The 20,972-nt window shown below is 42.2% G+C and overlaps 1 protein-coding gene across 2 annotated transcripts in view; it reads right to left on the reverse strand.

The window, feature by feature from the left end:
- ADAMTSL1 (ADAMTS like 1) overlaps positions 1-20,972 on the reverse strand; it is a 924,426-nt gene that overhangs the window by 13,116 nt on the left and 890,338 nt on the right. For both annotated transcript variants that reach the window (XM_045840784.1, XM_045840785.1), the window contains 3 exons: positions 19,197-19,409; positions 9,920-10,100; positions 6,728-6,935 (listed from right to left, as the gene is read on the reverse strand). In XM_045840784.1, coding sequence (XP_045696740.1) covers positions 6,728-6,935; positions 9,920-10,100; positions 19,197-19,409 — 602 coding nt within the window. The remainder of the gene's footprint in view (positions 1-6,727; positions 6,936-9,919; positions 10,101-19,196; positions 19,410-20,972) is intronic.

Raw genomic sequence — 20,972 nt, forward strand, 5'->3', positions numbered from 1 at the left:
TCTAATATAATGTTGTCAGTTATACCTCAATAGAATAATCAGCAGCCAAGCTCTACTTCAGACCTGCTATATCAGAATTAGCATGTTTAACAAGATGCACAGGTGATTTACATCAAAGCTTGACACATACTTGCTTAGAGGGTTCTGGAAGAAATGAAACAGTGATGAGAGTGTTTGATGGGAAAGACCTGTTTTCTTTTCTTCTAGGAAAAACAATTACCGAGAATGATCAATGTGCACTGTATGTCCCCTTGATTGACCTCAATGATACAATGCAGAAAGTTCTCCCATGTGTAGCCAGATCTGTTCCCAATTGTAATTTCACAAGCTGCCAATAAGTTGGGGCCTAAAGGCAGAGCTGCCTCAATGAGAGGTATCAGAAATGGACTTTTCCAGGTAAGAGAAAGATGATATTCCCAAGGCATAGGAGCAAGGGGGAGCTCATGCCTCTTTTATTATGAAGCACATACATTAGGTCACTGGAAATAAGGGGGGTTGATAGAGGTGCCAAACAGGAGCTTTTAGCTGAATGTGTTAATAGGCCAGTACTGAGCATTGTCCCCTAACTCACCTGGGACACAAATGGCTTATGTATTACAAGTGTATTCTGTGGCCACATTTCCCCAAATAACATTTGATCTTCACTAGAAATGGCAGTGTATATTTTTCACTTTATAAAGATTTTATTTTTTATTATATTTTATTGATTATGCTAGTACAGTTGTCCTAATTTTTCCCTCTTTGCCTGCAACCACCCAGCACCCACCACTTCCTTAGGCAATCTCACCACCATTATTCATGTCCATGGGTGATGGGTATAAGTTTTTGGCTATTCCATTTTCTATACTGTCTTTTACATATCCATGGCTATTCTGTAACAACCAATTTGTGCTTCTTAATCCTCTCACTTCTTCATCCATTCCCCTACACCCCCTCCCATCTGGATCTTTTTTTTTATGCTGTTGAGGTACTCACTAAGTTCCTTGAGCATCCTTCTAACCAGTGTTTTAATAGATTGCTTGTCTCCATTTTGTTTAATTCTTTTTCTGGAGTTTTGATCTGTTCTTTCATTTGGGCCATATTTCTTTGTCTCCTCATTTTGGCAGCCTCCCTGTGTTTGTTTCTTTGTATTAGGTAGAACTTTTATGACTCCCTGTCTTGGTAGCATAGCCTAATGTAGTAGGTGTCTCGTAGGGTATAGTGGCACAGCCTCTTCTGTTACCCAGGCTGGATACTCAGTGTGTATCCTTCATTTGGGCTGAGTATACCTTCCTCTTGTAGTTGAGCCTTGATTGCTGTTGGCAGGTCAATGGGAAGGATTTACTCAGCCTATTCAGCTGCAGGGACAGTTTGTGATCACTGACCACCAACCTCTGCCCACTGTGGAGGATCAGCTGTGTAGGGACAGGATAGTGGTGCTCTGATGTGGTCAGTAGCTGTCCAATGGGTATGCACGCTCTGGGATTTCCTGGCTGGTGCAGGCCAAGGTCAGCCCCTACCTCTGTTTTGTCCAGGGCCACCCTGTCTGAGCTATAAAGCAATGTGAGATGGCTGCTACTTGTGCTGGGCTTGGAGATTCCCAGGTGAAGTCAAGCTGTGAATGTAGGCTGGCTGTTGTTAGTGCTGGGCAGGGGACACTTATCAAGAGGTATGGAGCTGGAGGCTCACTGAGGCTGGCTGTTTCTTGAGAGGATTCAGGAAGTTGTGAAGCATGAATCAAGACCAGCCATTCATATGGAAAAGGCACTCACTGTTAACAGCTTGGGTGAGCCTATAAGTCAGGTGGACAGAGTCTCAGGGGATCTCCAGGGCTGGACAAACTGTTAGCCAGGTTGACGGAGTCTCAGATATGGAACCCCCTCTGCCAGCTCTGGGGCTCTGTGTGGGGAGGGTTCAGAAAAGGGAGAGTGGCCCCTGTCCACCTTTCTGTCTAGAAGAAGCTGTCCTTTAGCTCCTGCCTTGATGCTAGACTGTGCAGTTTTTCCCTGTATGCCACTGGTGCCAGAGCTCAGATGTAGTGAGTCTGAGTAAGTCTGTATGTGGGTTCTTTAAGAGGAACTTCTTGGGACTCCAGAAGTTTCTTCCACCAACTCGATCCCTACCTATTTTTGTAGTCAGAAGTTATGGGGACTTAGCTTCCTGGCATTGGGACCCTGGGCTGGGGGCCCAGATTGGGGCTCGGACTCTTTTCTCACAAAATGTCCCTCCTAAATTTTTATCCAACACACATGGGTGTGAGATAGTTTCATCCATGTCTCCACCTCTTCTACCAGTCTGGATGGATGTGGTTTCTTTAATTATGTAGTTGTCAGACTTCCATTCAACTCTATTTCTGATGGTTCTGAGTGATGGTTATTTATAGTTTAGTTGTAATTTTGATGTGGTTGTGTAAGGAGGTGAGTTGTGTTTACCTATGCCTCCATCTTGACTAATAGTCTTAGCTGTGTGTATTAACTAGATACAATTCCAGGTGATCTCCAAAGGACACATCTCAGGGTGGGGATGGAGGGACATGAATGCAGCCAGGTGTAGATAGCCAGTTTCAACAAGTTTTTAGTTGCTAACTGCCCAAAAGCATTCAGTCCCATTAGTTCATATAGGAACACAAAAAAATTAAGAGTCTTATGGTTGTTTTAGGTTGTCCCAGCTGGCCAAGCTTAAAGGTCTGTTTCAGACACTAACCAATCAGAAACTATACCTGACCAATCAGAATGATCATTCTACCAAGTAGCCCTAGGCGCTGACTAACCACAGTAATTGTTGCCACAGTGGTGGTTATTCTAGCTGATTATCAGTCCTGGAAGAGAGTCCTTAGATGCTTAGTAGGTCTCCAAATAGGTTTTGAACATAATACATACATTCTAAAACATTTTACCAGGTTGAAGATGGTGGCATAAGTAGACACTGAGCTCATTCCCTCACAAGAACACATTGGATATACACCTATATTTAGAGCAGTTCTTCCTAGAAGACAACTCTGAGGCAATTGAACAGCTTCTATACAATAAACAAGACAGAGAGACTGTACAGAGTTGTTTAGGGGAACTGTGAGAGTTCTCTGGAAGCTGAGGGAGCAATCTGGCATCAGAGGAACCACTGAGCACCACTGTTTATTTCTCCTACACATGGATAATGGTCAGGAGTTCTACTCAGTTCTCTCTCAGACATGCAGGGTGCTACAGTGTGTCCACAGCCACCAGTCCTGCAGGGAGATGCAGCAGAAACAGGAGGGTAGGATAGCATGCATACTAGAGGTCCCTGTACCCAGAGACTGATCCAGCATGTACAGCAGGATAATGCTTTACAAACTCATTGGTCTACACAAGCACACAGGACTCCTCCCAGAGAGAGAATGCAGAGCTAGAAAGATGCTGCAGAGCTGCCCTGTCCAGAGAAAGTGCAGAGATAAAGGGGTGCTGCTGTGTGCTCACATAAGGCTGCCCTCCTGGAGAGTGTGGAGCCAGCAAAATGCTGTGGTATCTACATGCAGGACTGCCTCATCCAGAAAAAGTGCAGAGAGAGTGTGGCACTGTTGCACACACATGCAGGACTACCTCACCTGAAGAAAGTTCAGAGCTAGCAAAACTTTGTGGTACCCACACACAAGGCTGCCCCATGTGCAGTGAATTGGGAGCTTCTGTGTGTGCCTGCAGGGCTTCCCTGCTGTGAGAGAGTGTAGAACTAGCAAAATATAGCTGTGTGCATACACATGCTATTCCACCCAGATAAAGGGTGAAGGTAGTAGGTCAATGAGAGGCAAGCATGCAGAGCAACCCTGCCCAGACCCTGCTCTGGCAACAGATAATTAAAGCAACAGGGCACACTAAGCATGCATTATGCAGCCCCATCTACACCAGGCAACCCCACCCAGATTAGAAGGAAAGGGAGCATGCACATACTAGGCTTCCTGGAACCTACTCTTTCGGGCCAGAGGACACACCCGGCACCTTGTACACCTTCCCTGACTACAGGTGGCTTGCCAAAACTGTTTGACACACATCTACACAGAAACTACTTTTTCAAGACTGGGAGACATAGCTATTCCATGCAACTCATTGAAACAAATACGGAAAGTCAAACAAAATGGGGAGACAAGAATATTCTGAAATGCAGGAACTTAGAAAAAAAAGCAACCCAGAGAAACTCCCTAATGAACCAAAGATAACTAATTTGCTTGATAAACAATTCAAAGAAAAACAGTCATAAGGATGCTCAACAAACTTGAGAGTAGAATAGAGTAACTCAGAGAATACTTCAACAAAGAAATAGAAAATGCAAACAAGAACCAATCAGAGATGAAGAATACAAAAACTGAAATGAAGAATACATTAAAAGGAACTGACAACAGATTGTGTTAGAAGACAGAATAGTTGTTATCACCCAATCAGAAAAGAAAAATAAAAACAATTTAATAATGAGGATAGTATAAAAGATCTCTGGGATGACATTAAGTGCCCTAACATTCATATGGTAGGAATCCAGAAGGAAAAGAGAGAGAGAAAGGGGCACAAGGAATATTTGAGGAAATAATGGCTGAAAAACTTTCCTATTTTGGGGAAGTGAACAGACATCTTGGTCCAGGAAGCACAGAGAGTTCCAAACAAGGTGAACCCAAAGAGACCCACACCAAGACACAGTAAAATGGCATTTTAACTAAAATGGCAAAAGTTAAAGAGACTATCTATCTTAAAAGCAGCAAGAATGAAACATCACATACAAGGGATAACCTATAAGGCTATCAGCTGATTTTTCAGAAGCAACTTTAAATATTTCCTGCCAGTCTCTTCTGGCCTGTAAAGTGTTGAAAGAAAGGACTTGACAGTCTAGAATACTATATCTGGCAAGGTGTTCATTCAGAATTGAAGGAAAGATAAAAAGTTTCCCAGACATGGAAAAACTAAAGGAGTTCACAACCGCTAAACCAGCCTGATAAGAAATGCTAAACAGTCTTTTTAGGTAGAAAATGCCGTAATCAGAAATAATACAGAAAAGGAAAAAACATCTCACTGTTAAAGGCAAATACACAATAAACACAGTGAATCAACCACTTAAGGAGCTAATATGAAGGTTAAAAGATAACAGTAGCAGAATTAACTATAAATACAATAAATAATTAGGGGATACACAAAACAAAAAGACTTAAACATGATGTCAAAAATAAAGAATGGAGGAGGTGCAAAAATGTAGTACTTTAAGAATGCAGTTGAACTTCAGTGCCTATCAGCTTAAAATAGACAGCTATAGGTATGGATGGATGTATATATAAACCTCATGGTAACCATAAACCAAAACCAAAAAATACACAAGAGGTGAAAGAATGAAAGTAAATCAAAATCCTAAAGAAAACCCACAAATTCAAAGGAAAGAAATCAAGAGCAGATGTAAGGAACAGAGAAAAACCATGAAAACATAATTAACAAATGGCAATAAGCACATACCTATCAATAATTACTTTAATTGTAAATGGACTAAATGATCCAATTGAAGGACATAGGGTGGCAGAATGGATAGAAAAAAATGACCTGTACACATGTTGCCTACAAGAGACTCACTCTAGAATCCAACCTGCAGTCCACAGGCTGCATGTGGCCCAAGATGGCTATGAGTGTGGCCCAACACAAAATCGTAAATTTTCTTAAAACATTATAGGATTTTTTTTTGTTTCCATTACTGTTTGTGTATTTAATGTGTGGCCCAAGACTATTCTTCCAGTGTGTCCCAGAAGTGCCAAAAGTTTGGACATTCCTGCTTTAGATAGAAAGACACACATAGGCTAAAAGTAAAAGGACGGGAAAAGATATTCTGTGCAAATAGAAGTGAAAAGAAAGCTGGGGTAGCAGTCCTCATGTGGGGTAGCTCAAGACATGGCCGCTTCCACCACCTGTGATGAGGGCTGGCTAGGGGGACCCTGGCAAGAGGGACCCCTGTGTATTGTTTTGGGAATGGATTATAACTCCCACCTTATCTCCTTTTGGGAGAAGCTTCTGGTCCTGTGACTGCTTCTTGACCTTTTTTTCTGCATATACACACTGAGGTAATGTAGTTTAGAGTCATGCATAATACACATGCTTCCTTTATCTGTGACCCCTTATAAAGAACCTCACACTGGAGGAGGGGCAGCTTCTCTCTCACTGACCTGCCACCGTCAGGACACTCTCCTGTAATGTGAGTAATAAATAGCTTGTTCACACTGGCTAGTCCACCAGGTTTTGTTTTGTTTTTTTCCAGAGTATCATGAACACTTACGCAGCTCCCTAATTTGGGGCTCCTGTGATACAACTCATATCAGACAAAATAGACTTTAGAACAAAGGACATAAAATGAAACAAAGATGAATTAACTCAAGTTTAAAGGGGTCAATTCAAGAAGAGGATGTAATAATCGCAAATATCTACACAGCTGACACAGGAGCACCCAACTATATAAAGCAAATGTTAATGGACATAAAGGCAGAAATTAACAGTAGTACAAGATAGTTGGGGACTTTACTATTCTACTTTAATGGATAGATCAAACAGAAAGTTAATAAGAAAATAAGGCTGTAAAATGTCACATTAGACCAGTTTGACTTAATAGATATTTATAGAGCATTTCATCCCCAAAGTGCAGACTACACATTTTTCTCAGTGCACATGGAACATTTTCTAGGGTAGATCACATACGAGGCACCTCCTAGTTTGGCAGGGTCAGCACCTTTAGGTTTACCTTCCAAAGAAAATCCTCTCACCTGGCCCCAGCTGGAGAAGGCCCACTCCACACAGAGCTGTTGGTTACAGGCCTGGGTGTCCACCGGCCGTTTGGCAAGCTGTGTGCACATGTCATTGGACACAGGAGTGGAGATCCCAGAGGCTTTCAGCTTCTGGCAGGTCACCCGACGGGTCTGGATGCCTCCCCCACAGCTCCGGGTACAGGCGGACCAGGAAGTCACCATCCACCTGTGGAGAGAAGTCAGAGCAGCTATGAAGGGGCAGCCTTGGGGAAAGGAATGATGCTGAGTGCTCTCAGAACAAGAGTCCCACCTATTGTACTGTGCCCACCACACAACTGCTAATTTGGGGGCCATGGCCCTTTTTACAGTGTATACTTGGAGTGATAGGGTGAAAATGCCCCCCACCCCCATCCCCAAAATAAACCTATGTCAAATCCCTGGAACCTGTGTATGTTACTTTATTTGGATAAAAGATCACTGCAGACATAATTAGGGATTTTGAGATGAGATCATTCTACATTATCTGGATAGGTCTTAAATGTCATCACAAGTATCCTTATGAGGGAAAGGCAGAGGGTGATTCCACACCAAAGAAGAGGAGACAGTGTGACCACAGAGGCAGAGGATGGAGTGACGTGGTTACAAGCCAAGGGAGGACCAGAGGCATCTGAAGCTGCAAGGGCCACAGAACAGATTCTCCCCAGAGCCTTTAGAGGGGGTGCAACCCTGACCACACCTTTATTCTGAACTTCTGGGCTTCAAAACAGCGAGAGAAGAAATTTCTGTTGTTTTAAGACACCATGTTTGTGGACATTTGTTATAGCAGTCACAGGAAACAAATACCCTTTGGAAATGAACTAAAAATGAACTACATTGTGAAAGAGTGTCCTGAAGATCAGTTGCTTCACCTTGACCCTGGCCCCCAAAGCTGTGAGCTTGCAGATGGAACACTGTAGGGGAAACAGCCTAGAGCTAGATACATTGCACTGTGGTGGTACTTGCTAATGGCACCCAAGTGTGTGGCAGAGGAGAGGCAATTTCCTAGGGAAGTCCAGGCCAACTCTGTGTCACCTCCTGACCTAGGAGGCAATCTGTGTCTCACTTAAGCCAACATTTTGTCTGCTAGTACTCATTGTACTTTCTATATCTCCTTAACCCATGTATCATTTGATTTTGTTTAATTCCTCAGGCACAGGCCAAGTCTTTTCCAGCTTTCTGGAACTACTTCCCACGTCTGTGAGTCACAGGCCATAGGTCTTATACCTCTTAGAGGTCTGACAGTAGAAGTAGTTCTCAGAACACTAAGATCTAACCAGACCGGATCCTTGGAAATGACACTGACCAAGATAGTGACAAATGGCTTTCCTCAGAGATCTAAGGTGTCAGCTAGGAAACTCTGAAATCCTTGGTTCATATACAAACATAGGGGTTCTCTTGGCATGTTTATACCTTGGGATAATTCTCAAAGAGGAGGGGAAGAGGGACAGCTTGGGGAAAATAGTGGGAAAAGACAGTGCTTTCCAGCCATTTCACACAATCTGGGGGAAAAACATCATTCACTGGTTTTATTGCCTGAGAAAAAACATTGATAAATGGAATGGTCCTATCTGGGTCAAAACAGAACTGCCCACAGTTATTCAAAAAGATGACCAGGGCCATGCTTTTCGGCAGCAAAGGAGGCTGCCAAAGTGCCCAAGGCATGGAAGCCAGTCAAAGGTGAACCTGTGGCTCCTTCCTAGTCCAGGAGTGCCACATCTGGTTCTCAGGAGAGGCAGGTAGCAGGGGTGGAGCAAATTCCTGCTGCATCTGGATCTGTGGCTTGTTTAGTTTGGTGGGACTTCCCTGCTCTGTTTGCCCTGACAGAGGACTGCATGGAGAATTCCAACCCACAGCAGCAGAACCACTTAGGAAGCAGGCAGGAGGTGTTTGAAAGCTCCTAGGGGCGCTGAAACTCAAGCAGACACAGCCATTATTTCATTTGCAGAAGTAAATGAGGCTGATTGATTCTGACCATCACCCCAGCAAATCAAAAAGTCCCTGGCATCTCCAAGACCTCTTCTTTATTTCACACAGCTTGGCAAGGGCAGTCTTCCAGTCTCTCATATCCCTGGTGAATGTCAGGCCTGCATTTCAATCAACTTTTATTTCCAAATATACATTTCAGCAATTTTTCAGGAGCTGGGGTGAGGGGTTTGAGAGAGGAGAGGTACGGGCTATGTTACAGTTCAGGAAGGGTATAAAAGGACATTAATCATTCCTGTGGAAACCTTCCCGTCAGCAAGTCAAACTGCTGATATTAATGAGTGTGTTTCATATTTCATTGAGTCTCTCCTGGTTTCAGCTGCTCCTTATGACTCAGTTGGCAAAACACAAAGCAGTTGCCCAAGTGGTGTGTGAAAGTCCTACAGATAGGGTAGTGAAGGGGCATTTCAGGGACCAGCCAAGTCGCCCCCAAGCTCAGAGCACTATGCTGATGCCAACTCTAAGCCTATCCATTATCACTTTAGCTATTGACTAAAGACTGTGGTGGGCATGCTCAGTGAGACTCAGCTTCTCAGAGCTGGAAGAAGGCATGAGAAACAGAGACTGGGTGTCATCTGGGTTCTATAAGGTATCCAAATGCAGGGAGTATATATGCAGCATTGAGGCAACTACAGGAAATGAAGACTTATTTCAACTTTAGCAGGATGCTACCCTTTGTAGAAAAGAGGAGGATAAGATTTCTTTAACTAAACTGAAGTACTGATTAGCACAGGTATTTTAAGTTAGAAGAAAGGGGAAGGGTTGGGGTAGAGGCCAATAAACCCCATCCCCTTAGCACTTCAACTGCAAATACATTTCTTCTTCTACAGACCGTTTCTTTGCAGGATGGGGGCTATCTCCTGCCAGCACCTGGGATGTTCCTGCTCCCTGAACAGAGCCTTTCAGGCACTTGGGATGCTGGGAAAGCCCTTAACTTGCTGAGAGTTGGGGAAACAACAGGGCTGAGGGAGGAGGCTCATTCTGAGGGATGTTTTCTGCATGGTGGAGAGTCCTGACAAACCTGTGCCTGTGGGAAAGAACAGCTCCTTGGGGGCATGCCCTCTCCTCTGCACTTGAAGTCTCATCCTGCGTAGTGCTGGTCAAAGAAGGGCTGATCACCAACTTGGCTAAAAGTGAGGGTACTTACAGGGGATTGGGGAGGCCTAAGACAGCCTCTGCCACACTCACCGAGAAGGGCAGTCTCTCCGGTTGCAGGGGATGGGATTCATAGCAGGGCGAACTTTCCCTGCACAGTGAGCAGGGCTAACCTCTGTGCTGTTCAGGAGACACCTCAGGCGGGGCTGCTGAACGCCCCTGTTACCACAGGAGGCTGAGCATGTTGCCAGTCTGTCCAGAGACCACCAGTAATCTGTCACAGAAGGAGGATCAGAGGTGAAAAGTGGAGAGTATTATTGCTCATGCTGTATATTTTTTCTGAGCTGAGCAGTTGGGGAGGAGGTGGGTGGTGTTATAAATGAGCCTCTGCCCCTCAGTGGGCTCTATTCCCAGCTTATCTAGGCAAGTTATGTGGCCTCCAGAACCCCCAGTTGGCTCTTCTATAAGATGAGCATGATAGCCCTTACACCAACAAGTTATTGTGAGGCCTGGGTATAATGAAGGTAAAGAGCCTAACCCAGTGCCTGGCACAGAGAGTACTTAACCAGAGGCTATAGCTATTATTAGTTTTAAGCATACTTTCTAAAGTGCTTCTTTTTTTTCCTTCAGACTGGCTCACCAAAAAGTGACTTTTTTCCCCAACAAAGAGGTATAAAAATATCAGGGATACTTAACGATCATATTTAAAGGTGTAGATTCAAGTTAGACTTTGTAGAGGTTATAAAAAACCGGCCTAGCTCTGGCTGAATGGCTCAGTTGGTTGGAGCATCATCCCATACACAAAAAAGTTGTGGGTTTGATTCCTGGTCAAGGCACATGCCTAAGTTATGGGTTTGATCCCTGGCCAGAGTGTGTAAGGGAGGCAACTGATTGATGTTTCTCTCTCTCTCTCTCTCTCTCAAATCAATAAAAACATATCCTCAGGTGAGGATTAAAAAGAAAAGTAAAAAAAAAAAAAAGCCAGTCTATCCAGAGAGGACTCAATTACATGAGACACTGATGTCAGGAAGTAAGGCAATTTCTCTGGATTTTCTATCTGGGGGTCTGGGACTCATCGGTGGGAAAGCTGTTAAAATAACTGTGGGTCGATAAACCATAAGTGCCTATTTCCAAAGTTGTATGTTACAAATCTTGCAGATAGGCTCTGGTTTTCAGCAGAGAATGGCTGGCTGGCAAGAAAGTGGAATAGTTACTTTCCTGTTTGGAAAGCCAAATGGCAGGGAAGGATGTTTAAGCGAAAAACACCATTTTTCAGAGGTTGCCCTTTTCATGGGCTATATTGGCGCAAAAGGCAGTCCCTCCCCACAGAATCCTCCATTTAGGATACAAAGTAGAATTTTGCTTTCCTTGAAGTGGCACCCATAGGCCACAGGTACAATAGGCTTGTGGAAAGCCCAAAAGCTTTACTTAGTTTCCATAACAAGGCCAATTTTGGCTCTTTTACCACTGTTTTGAGTTTATTCTTAACTTTCTTGGTGCAGCAAATGACAGGCCCTGGCGAAGGGCTTTCCAAACTGCTGGTTTCCCTGGAGGGTTTTTTTTGTGTGGGGGGGCTTTAAATAGTTTTTATTTTTAAAAGTGTTAACATACTTAGATACTGGGATCTGGATTTTACCTGTGTCAATTGGTGATAACAGAATCAGTTTTCTTATTTTAACAGTAAAATGAATCCATTGTTAATATATTTGAATTTCTTTTTTTTTTAAAGTGGTGTGTCCTTTCCTCCCTTTTTTTTATTATTATTTTTTTAATCATTGTTCAAATAAAATTTTCTCCTTTTTACTCCCAGTCCAGTCCCCCCTCCCACCCTCCCCACTGCCCTCCCATTACCACCGTCCCCTTAGTTTATGACCATGTGTCCTTTAAGTTTGTTCCTGTGAAACCTTCCCACTGTCCCCTTAAATTCCCTCTTCTCTCCCCTCCGGTCACCATCTGCCTGTCCTCTATTTCAGTGTCTTTAGTTATATTTTGCCTGTTTCTTTGTTTTGTTATTTAGGTTCCTGTTAAAGGTGAGATCATATGGTATTTGTCTTTCACTGCCTGGCTTGTTTCGCTTAGCATAATGTTTTCCAGCTCCATCCACGCTGTTGCAAAGGGTAGGAGCTCCTTCTTTCTTTCTGCTGCATAGAATTCCGTTGTGTAAATGTACCATAGTTTTTTGATCCATTCATTTACTGATGGGCATCTTGGTTGCTTCCAGCATCTAGCTATTGTAAATTGTGCTGCTATGAACATTGGGATGCATAGGTTCTTTTGAATTGGTGTTTTAGTATTCTTAGGATAGAGTCCCAGCAGTGGAATTGCAGGGTCAAAAGGCAGATCCATTTTTAGTTTTCTGAGGAAGTTCCATACTGCTTTCCATAGTGGTTGTACCAGTCTGCAGTCCCACCAACAGTGCACTAGGGTCCCCTTTTCTCCACAACCTCTCCAACACTTGTTGTTTGTTGTTTTGTTTATGATGGCCATTCTGTCTGGTGTGAAGTGGTATCTCATACTGGTTTTAATTTGCATCTCTCTGATAGCTAGCGATATTGAACATCGTTTCATGTGTCTTTGGATTTTCTGTATGTCCTCCTTGGAGAAGTGTCTGTTCAAGTCCTTTGCCCACTTTGTAATTGGATTCCTTGTCTTCTTAGAGTGCAGTCTTGTAAGTTCTTTATATATTTTGGAGATTAAACCCTTGTCTGAGGTATCATTGGCAAATATGTTTTCCCATTCAGTTGGTTCTCTTTTTATTTTGCTACTGTTTTCTTTAGCTGTGCAGAAGCTTTTAATTTTGATGAGGTCCCATTTGTTTATTCTTTCCTTTATGTCCCTTGCTCTAGGGGACACGTCAGTAAAAAAGTTTCTTCATGAAATATCTGAGGTTTTCCTACCTACGTTCTCCTCTAGGACTTTAATGGTGTCATGTTTTATATTTAAGTCTTTTATCCACCTTGAATTTATTTTTGTATATGGAGTAAGTTGGTGCTCAAGTTTCATTTTTTTGCACGTGGCTGTCCAGTTCTCCCAACACCATTTGTTGAAGAGGCTATTTTTATTCCATTTTATGTTGCTGCCTCCTTTGTCAAATATTAATTGACCATAGAGACTTGGGCTTATTTCTGGGCTCTCTGTTCTGTTCCATTGGTCCATGTGCCTGTTTTTATGCCAGTACCAGGCTGTTTTGATTACAGTAGCCTTGTAGTATAGTTTAGTGTCGGGTATTGTGATCCCTCCTACTTTACTCTTCTTTCTCAAAATTGCAGCAGCTATTCGGCATCACTTATAATTCCATATAAATTTTTGAAGTGTTTGTTCTATGTCTGTGAAATATGCCATTGGTACTTTAATAGGAACTGCATTGAATGTGTAAATTGCTTTGGGGAGTATGGACATTTTGATGATGTTAATTCTTCCAATCCATGAACACGGTATATGTTTGCATTTGTTTGTGTCTTCCTTGATTTCTTTCTTCAGTGTTGTGTAGTTTTCTGAATACAGGTCTTTTACCTCTTTGGTTAGGTTTATTCCTAGATATTTTATTTTTTCTTTTTGCTATTTCAAATGGGATTTTTTTCCTTGATCTCTGCTTCTGCTGTTTCATTGTTGGTGTACAGAAATGCCTTTGATTTCTGGATATTGACTTTGTATCCCGCTGTTTTGCCAAATTCATTTATTAGGTCAAGCAGTTTTTTTTAGTAGAGTCAATAGGATTTTCTATGTATACTATCATGTCATCTGCAAACAGTGACAGTTTTGTTTCCTCCTTTTCGATTTGGATGCCTTTTATTTCTTTTTTCTTGTCTGATTGCTGTGGCTAAAACTTCCAGTACTATATTGAATAGAAGTGGTGAAAGTGGACAGCCTTGTCTTGTTCCTGATCTTAATGGAAAAGGTTTTAATTTTTGCCCATTGAGAATGATGTTGGCTGAAGGTCTCTCATATATGGCCTTTATTATGTTGAGGAATGCCCCCTCTATTCCCACTTTGCTGAGTGTTTTTATCATAAATGGGTGCTGTACCTTATCAAATGCTTTTTCTGCATCAATTGATATGATCATGTGGTTTTTGTCTTTGCTTTTGTTTATGTGATGTATTACATTTACTGACTTGCGAATATTGAACCATCCTTGCATCCCTGGAATGAATCCCACTTGGTCATGGTGTATAATCTTTTTAATGTACTGTTGGATGCGGTTTGCCAGTATTTTGTTGAGGATTTTAGCATCAATGTTCATCAGTGATATTGGCCTGAAGTTTTCTTTCTTTGTTGTGTCTTTATTTGGTTTTGGAATTAGGATGATGTTGGCCTCATAAAAAGAGTTTGGGAGACTCCCATCTTTTTGGATTTTTTTGGAATAGTCTGTGAAGGATAGGGGTTAGCTCTTCCTTAAATGCTTTGTAGAATTCTCCTGTGAAACCATCTGGTCCCGGGCTTTTGTGTGTTGGGAGTTTTTTTGATTACTGCTTCAATTTCTTTTGTTGTTATTGGTCTGTTCAGACTTTCTGCTTCTTTTTTCATTGAGTTTTGGAAGATTATATTTTTCTAGAAAGTTGTCCATTTCATCTAGGTCTTCAAATTTCTTGGCATACAGCTCTTTGTAGTAATTTCTTACAATCCTTTGTATTTCTGTGGTATCTGTTATAATCTCTCTTTCATTTCTGATTGTGTTTATTTGGGTCTTCTCTCTTTTTTTCTTGATGAATCTGCTTAAAGGCTTGTCGATTTTGTTTATCTTTTCAAAGAACCAGCTCTTGGATTCATTGATCCTTAGAATTGTGCTTTTAGTCTCTATGTCATTTAATTCTGCTCTGATCTTGGTTATTTCCTTCCTTCTGCTTGTTCTGGGCTGCCTTTGTTGTTGTTCCTCGAGTTCTTGTAGACGTAGGGTTAGGTTGTTTGTTTGGAATGTTTCTAACCTTTTTAGGTGGGCCTGTATCGCTATGAACTTCCCTCTCAGGACTGCCTTGGCTGTGTCCCATAAGTTTGGGTTGTTGTGAGTTTGTTTTCATTTGTTTCCAGAAACCTTTTGATTTCTTCCCTAATGTCATTCTTGACCCATTCATTGTTTAATAGCATGCTATTTAATCTCTATGGTTTTGAGTGTTTTCAGTTTTTTTTCCTTCAGGTTGGTTTCTAGCTTCAGTCCCTTGTGGTCTGAGAAAATGCTTGGTATGATTTCAATTTTCTTGAAATTCTTGAGGCTTGTTTTGTGTCCTATCATGTGGTCTATCTTTGAAAATGTTCCGTGTACATTTGAAAAGAATGTATATTTAGCTTTCTTTTGGATGGAGGGCTCTGTATATATCAGTAAAGTCCATTTCATCAAGGGTATTGTTCAATGCCACAATATCTTTGTTGATATTTTGTTTAGAAGATCTGTCCATTTTTGATAGTGGGGTGTTAAAATCTCCCCCTATAATTGTGTTGCTGTCCATATCTTTCTTGAAGTCCTCTAAGATTTTCTTTATGTATTTCGGTGCTCCTATGTTGGGTGCATATATATTTACAATATTTATGTCTTCTTGATGGATTCTTCCCTTGAGTATTATGAAGTGACCTTCTGGGTCTCTCTTTATGGACCTTTTTTGGAAGTCTATTTTGTCTGATAGGAGTATTGCTACCCCAGCTTTTTTTTCCTGTCCATTTGCTTGGAAAATTTGTTTCCAGCCCTTCACTTTCAGCCTGTGTAGGTCTTTTATCCTGAGGTGGGTCTCTTGTAGACAGCAGATATGTGGGTCATTTTTTTCTTATCCAATCAGCTATTCTATGTCTTTTGATTGGAGCATTTAATCCATTTACGTTTAAGGTTATTATTGATAGGTACTTATTCATTGTCTTTTATGTACGTGTGTTCCTCTCTCTCTGTCTCTCTCTTTCTTCTCTCCTCCTTAAAGCAGTCCTTTTAGAATCTCTTGCAGAGCTGGTTTGGTCGAGGTGTATTCTTTTAGACTTCTTTTGTCTGGGAAGCTTCTTATTTGGCCTTCTATCTTGATCGAGAGCCTTGCTGGATATAGTAGCCTTGGTTGCAGACCTCTGGTTTTCATTACCTGGAGTATTTCTTGCCATTCTCTTCTGGCTTGAAGCGTTTCCATTGAGAAGTCAACTGTTTGCCTTATTGGGGCTCCCTTGTATGTTTCTTCCTTTTTCTCCCTTGCTGCCTTTCAGGTTCTCTCTTTGTCTTGAAATTTTGTCATTTTAATTATGATGTGCCTTGGGGTGGGTCTCTTTGGGTTCCTCTTGATTGGGACTCTCTGTGTTTCCTGGATTTGTGTGACTTTTTTCTCTCATCAAATTAGGGAAGTTCTCCTTCATTACTTGTTCAACTAGGTTTTCGATCCCTTGCTCTTCTTCTTCTCCTTCTGGTATCCCTATTATACGGATATTATTACGTTTCATATTGTCTTGCATTTCTCTTAATCCCTCTTCATTCTTTCTGAGCCTCTTTTCCTTTTCTTGCTCTTTCTGGATGCTGTTTTCTACTTTGTCCTCCAGCTCGCTAATCCGATCTTCTGCTTCATCGATCCTGCTTTTCATTCCTTCTACTGTGTTCTTCAGTTCAGAAATTGCATTCTTCATTTCCTCTTGACCTTTGTTGAGAGTTTCTATTTCCTTTTTCATGTTTATATAGTTTGCAGTGAGATTGATGTAGTTTCCCTCTAATTTCTGAAAGCTCATTGTGAGTTCAGTGAACTTCCTGGTAATCATTGTTTTGAACTCACTATCTGATAGTCGAGTTGCCTCTATTTCATTTAGCATTTTTCCTGAGGCTTCCTTGTTTCCCTTCAATTGGGGGTTGTTTTTTTGTTTTCTCATTGTTCATGGGTTTCTTCTTCTTTCTTCTTGTTTGTTAATTTGAACTGTTCTGATTCCCTGTAATTATGGTGTGAACTTCTGTGTTAGAATATTTGTGTGTTTCACTGGTGCAATCTCCTTCGTGCATCCTTGTGTTCACAGCTTCCCCCTACTCTTTTTTGGGATCAGTTGGAGGAGTAAGGCAAAATGGTTTAAAACAGCAAGACAGTATACTATGATATTTACTTTAGCAGCCAGTAGAGAAGAGATGGGTTATCCTTTGGCTCCTTATAGTGTTAACTGTGATCCTCCACCCCACTATCCACGTTTTAGAAAGGATGGAAAGAAGGTAAGACTCTTATTGGGGCCGAGCGGATTGTTAGTTGGATCTAGAAAGCTGTGAGGCTGTGGGAGGTCAGCTTCTAAGGTAGGGTTGGACTAAAGATTAGTATATAGGAGTAGTGAGTAAAAGAGTAGAGACAACCCCCACAATAGTATAGTTCAGAAAATTGCAAAGTGGGCTGAGATCAGGTAGGGGTATTGAGAAGCATTTACAATTGTATAGACTAGGTCTTACTAGCAGTAATAGTAAAGTGACAGTCTTGTGGCAGAATCAATGGGGTCTAGATAACAAGAATAAAGAGTATAGAACCTTGAGAGGTGTATTAATGGAACACAGATGAAGGATAGTAACTTATCAACACCTTGTGACTGAGACACCAGGGGGAACCTATCAAATGACAGTATAACCAGCCAAGCAAAGAAGATTATACAGAAAGAAAAAGAATACCAAAATATTATTAAACTAAAAAATGTCGGAACAGTGAGAAAAAGATAATACAAATTTACAGTAACTTGCAAGATTAAAAAAAAAGGAAAGAACAGCAGAAGATGTAGTGCAGGAGAGATAAATTTGGAGTGGATAGAATAATATTAGGTTGAATGGAAGAGAAACATAAGGGATTGCGAGATAAAAATAATAAGAATTGAAAAAAAAAGTCACATAAAACACAAGATAAAATCAATTAACCAACAACAGCCAGAGAAACCAAACAAAACCAAACAAACCAAAAAAAAAAAAACCAAACAAACAAACAAACAAAAAAACCTCTTGTTGGTTTCTAATTGGCCAGACCAGTTTTTCTGATCTTTCAGGCTTCAGCTGGCTGAGGGGCCTTTGAAATGCTTTTCTCTCTCCCAGCCAGATCTCAGCAAGTCTGTCAGGTACCCTGGGCGCTCCCGAACACCCTGGCACGCGAGAGTCAGTCTTCCCGATGATGGTGCGCGAGCCCAGCCGTTTCCAGCTCTGTGTTCCCTGCCGAACCGCACTCCGACTGGGTGTTAGTGCCTTTTCCATCTCCCCTGTTGGGCTGGCTGGAAATTTCTGAGCCACTACTGTAGGAACACACCCAGCACCATGTCCCTCCCAGGATCGCAGCACGCAATTCTGGCCTCCCTATGGGGCGCGAGCCCAGCACGTCCCGGCTCTTACTCTCCACCGATCTGCACTTCCACCGGGCTAGAGATGCCCCTGGTCCTGTCGGCTAGAGGCTCTCACTTCTCCCTGGTCTCTGGGTGGGTGTTCATATTCCCTGGGCCATTTTTTCTCAGTCCAACTGGCCAATCTGTTCCTTCTAGCAACCCATTCTCCCCTGGAGTTGCTCACCCCCGTATTCGGGGGAGGGAGGGAGCAGCAACTTCCCTCTCCCGGGAGCCCTGGGGCAGACCCCGGAGCACCGGGCGGGCCTGGGGTCTGTGCACCCCCAGACCCTGCGCTGATCCCTGGGCCCCTTTTGTCCTGTATCAGACTCCTTACCGTCTGGTTTTCCAGTGAGTGCAATAATTTTTGATGTCCTGCTTTCAAAAGTGATTCGGTAACCTAGCCCACTTGCTCTGTTTCTCCACCGATCTGCGAGTTTCCCCCCTCTTCACAGAAGCCGAGAAAAACGCTGCCTAGAGTAAAGCCGCCATCTTCCCTCCTCCCCTGGAGGTTTAATGCACCAACCACATAGGCTTCTCAGTTTGTTCTCTGACGGGGCTGCAGGAAAGGGGCCTGGAAAGCACTAGGCATGTGGCTGCAGTTGAAGAGTCTTTCCGGTGATGGGCAGGTACAGGCACCAGCCCTGACTCTCCAGGGCGGGAGGCAAAAACCAAAGGGTTACAATTATGACTTATTTTGGAACTGAATGAACAGAGAAAATTTGCATTTTTTAATAGGCTACTTTGCATGCATGAGTGTGTGTGCGTTCTTTACCAGTTAAACCAGCATCAAGGAAACACAGTGGACTTTGGTATATGGGGGTGTTTCCATGGTCCCAAGCAGCAGCAACATGATGAGCAGAAGGGCCCAATTAGGAAAGCAGCACTGACTTTTCCAGGTTCTGCTGGGGTGGGGCCTGGAGGCTCTTCTGAAGGGCCTCCTTGTATGGAAACATGGTCCAGCTGCAGTTTTCATGCTCTGGGAACCACTGGAGATCAGAAATCATTTGGTCTGCTGGAGAATTAGATTTTTAGGAAGCCTCACTTGCTTAAGTAATAAGCCCAGCACCCAAAGCCCAAAGGTTTTCTTACCTTGGATGACAAGAGAGGCCTTCTGCATGAGCTCTCCTGCCTCATTCTGAGCAAGGCAGCTGAATTCTCCTTGAGACTCGCCACTTAGGTTTGCAACCTGGAGAATCTGTCCAGCAGCCAAGATATGATGTGACAATCCTGTGACAGTGGCAACTGACCGACCATCATGGAACCAGGTAATATTGGGGGTAGGCTGACCTTTGATGGGGCAGCCTAGAAGGAGAGGAGAGGAGAGCTAAGCCATTGGTAAAGCTAAAAGGATACATCCCCGAGGAGCTGTGTTAGTGTCTACGTGGCTCTAGAGGCCGTGCATACAGTGTGGCCTTCCCCATGGTATTTTCCCTATGTTTGCATTCCCAAGCAAACAGGAGATGTTTTTATACTCTGGGATTCTGGGAGGGTGACTATTATTCATTCAATTAAGTAAAAATTCTTGGAGGACACAAAGTGCCTATTTCTATCTATATTCCTGCACTATCTTAAAAAATGAAGCAATTAATACCCACTTACTGGATTTTTGGAGTTAATTATTTCCTACAGTAATTATATAATGAAAGAAATCATTTCTCCAAAGCAGTGAGTTGGAAAAATATGTACTATGTAGTAATAGTTAAGAATCAAACTTTAATTGGTAAAAGTCTAATATCTGCCTTCATTTTACTCTTTAAATGATTTTTAAGCCAAAATTTTTTAACAGAGACTAGGAAAATAATTTTAAATACTCATCTCATTTCTCTATAAGTCAAGAGCCTTGGCTTTCAGATAATTTTTACCAAGCCTGCACTGGACATGGATGATGTTACTTATTCACACAGTCACTGAACATATTTTGATGCATTAAAATTCCCAATATTTATCTGAGATATTGTATCTACTAAAGACTTTGTAGCAGAGAATTGTTAAAATAAACTGATTGCAGCTGTGAAAGAAAAATCATTTCCTCTAAATTCAGGGTACTTGCTGAATTTGCTGTTGTGTTCCCAGCAACTTGGCTTCCACTGAAAATTTACTTGGAAGTTTAAAATGCATGAGAAATCATTAAAAATTAAAAGTACTGGAGGCTTTTCTTCAGGTTAGTTAAAAAACTCATTTGGTGACTGTTGTTCTGGGGACAGTTGGGATAGTTAAGACTATCTTTACTTTTGCAAGGAAATACCTAGTGATATGATAAAAAAAAAGTGCACTAATAAACTGCGATGTAAAGCAGAAAATGATGATATTGATGAGACACATGAGTGACCACCTGCATGGATGTGTGTGCCCATGGATCTGTAAAGAGAAGAGATTTTCCAGTGTTGGACTGTTTCCTACTCTGGGGAAGCACTGTTAGAGTTGGTAGAGGATGCTGAGTTAAGAGAGCAAAGGCCCTCAGACATCATCTACCTCACGAAGAGGAAACTGGGGCTCTGAGATGTTAAGAGGTCTTCACAAGATCAAGGAACAGGCCTTTGGATTCCTTGCTTTGTGTTCCTATCTCCATACTTACCATATGTTTTTGGACTATAAGACACACCCCCAATTTGGGAGGAAAAGGTGGGTGCATCTTATAGTCCAAATGTAGCTTACCTGGCTCACTGTGCGGGGCAGGACAGCAGTGGAGTGGGGTCACAGGTTATTAAATATTTTACCACAGTTTTTGTTTCAAAATTTTTTCCTATTTTCCTTCTCTAAAACCTAGGTTACCTTATGGTCCGGTGCATCTTATAGTCCCAAAAATACAGTACTAACTTGTTCAGCTGGGCACCAGAGATTTACCTGGCACCCTGTTACCTATGT

The sequence above is a fragment of the Phyllostomus hastatus genome, unplaced genomic scaffold (genome assembly GCF_019186645.2).
Source record: "Phyllostomus hastatus isolate PE091 unplaced genomic scaffold, TTU_PhHast_1.1 phas_contig_34, whole genome shotgun sequence".
Classification (NCBI taxonomy): Eukaryota; Metazoa; Chordata; class Mammalia; order Chiroptera; family Phyllostomidae; genus Phyllostomus; species Phyllostomus hastatus.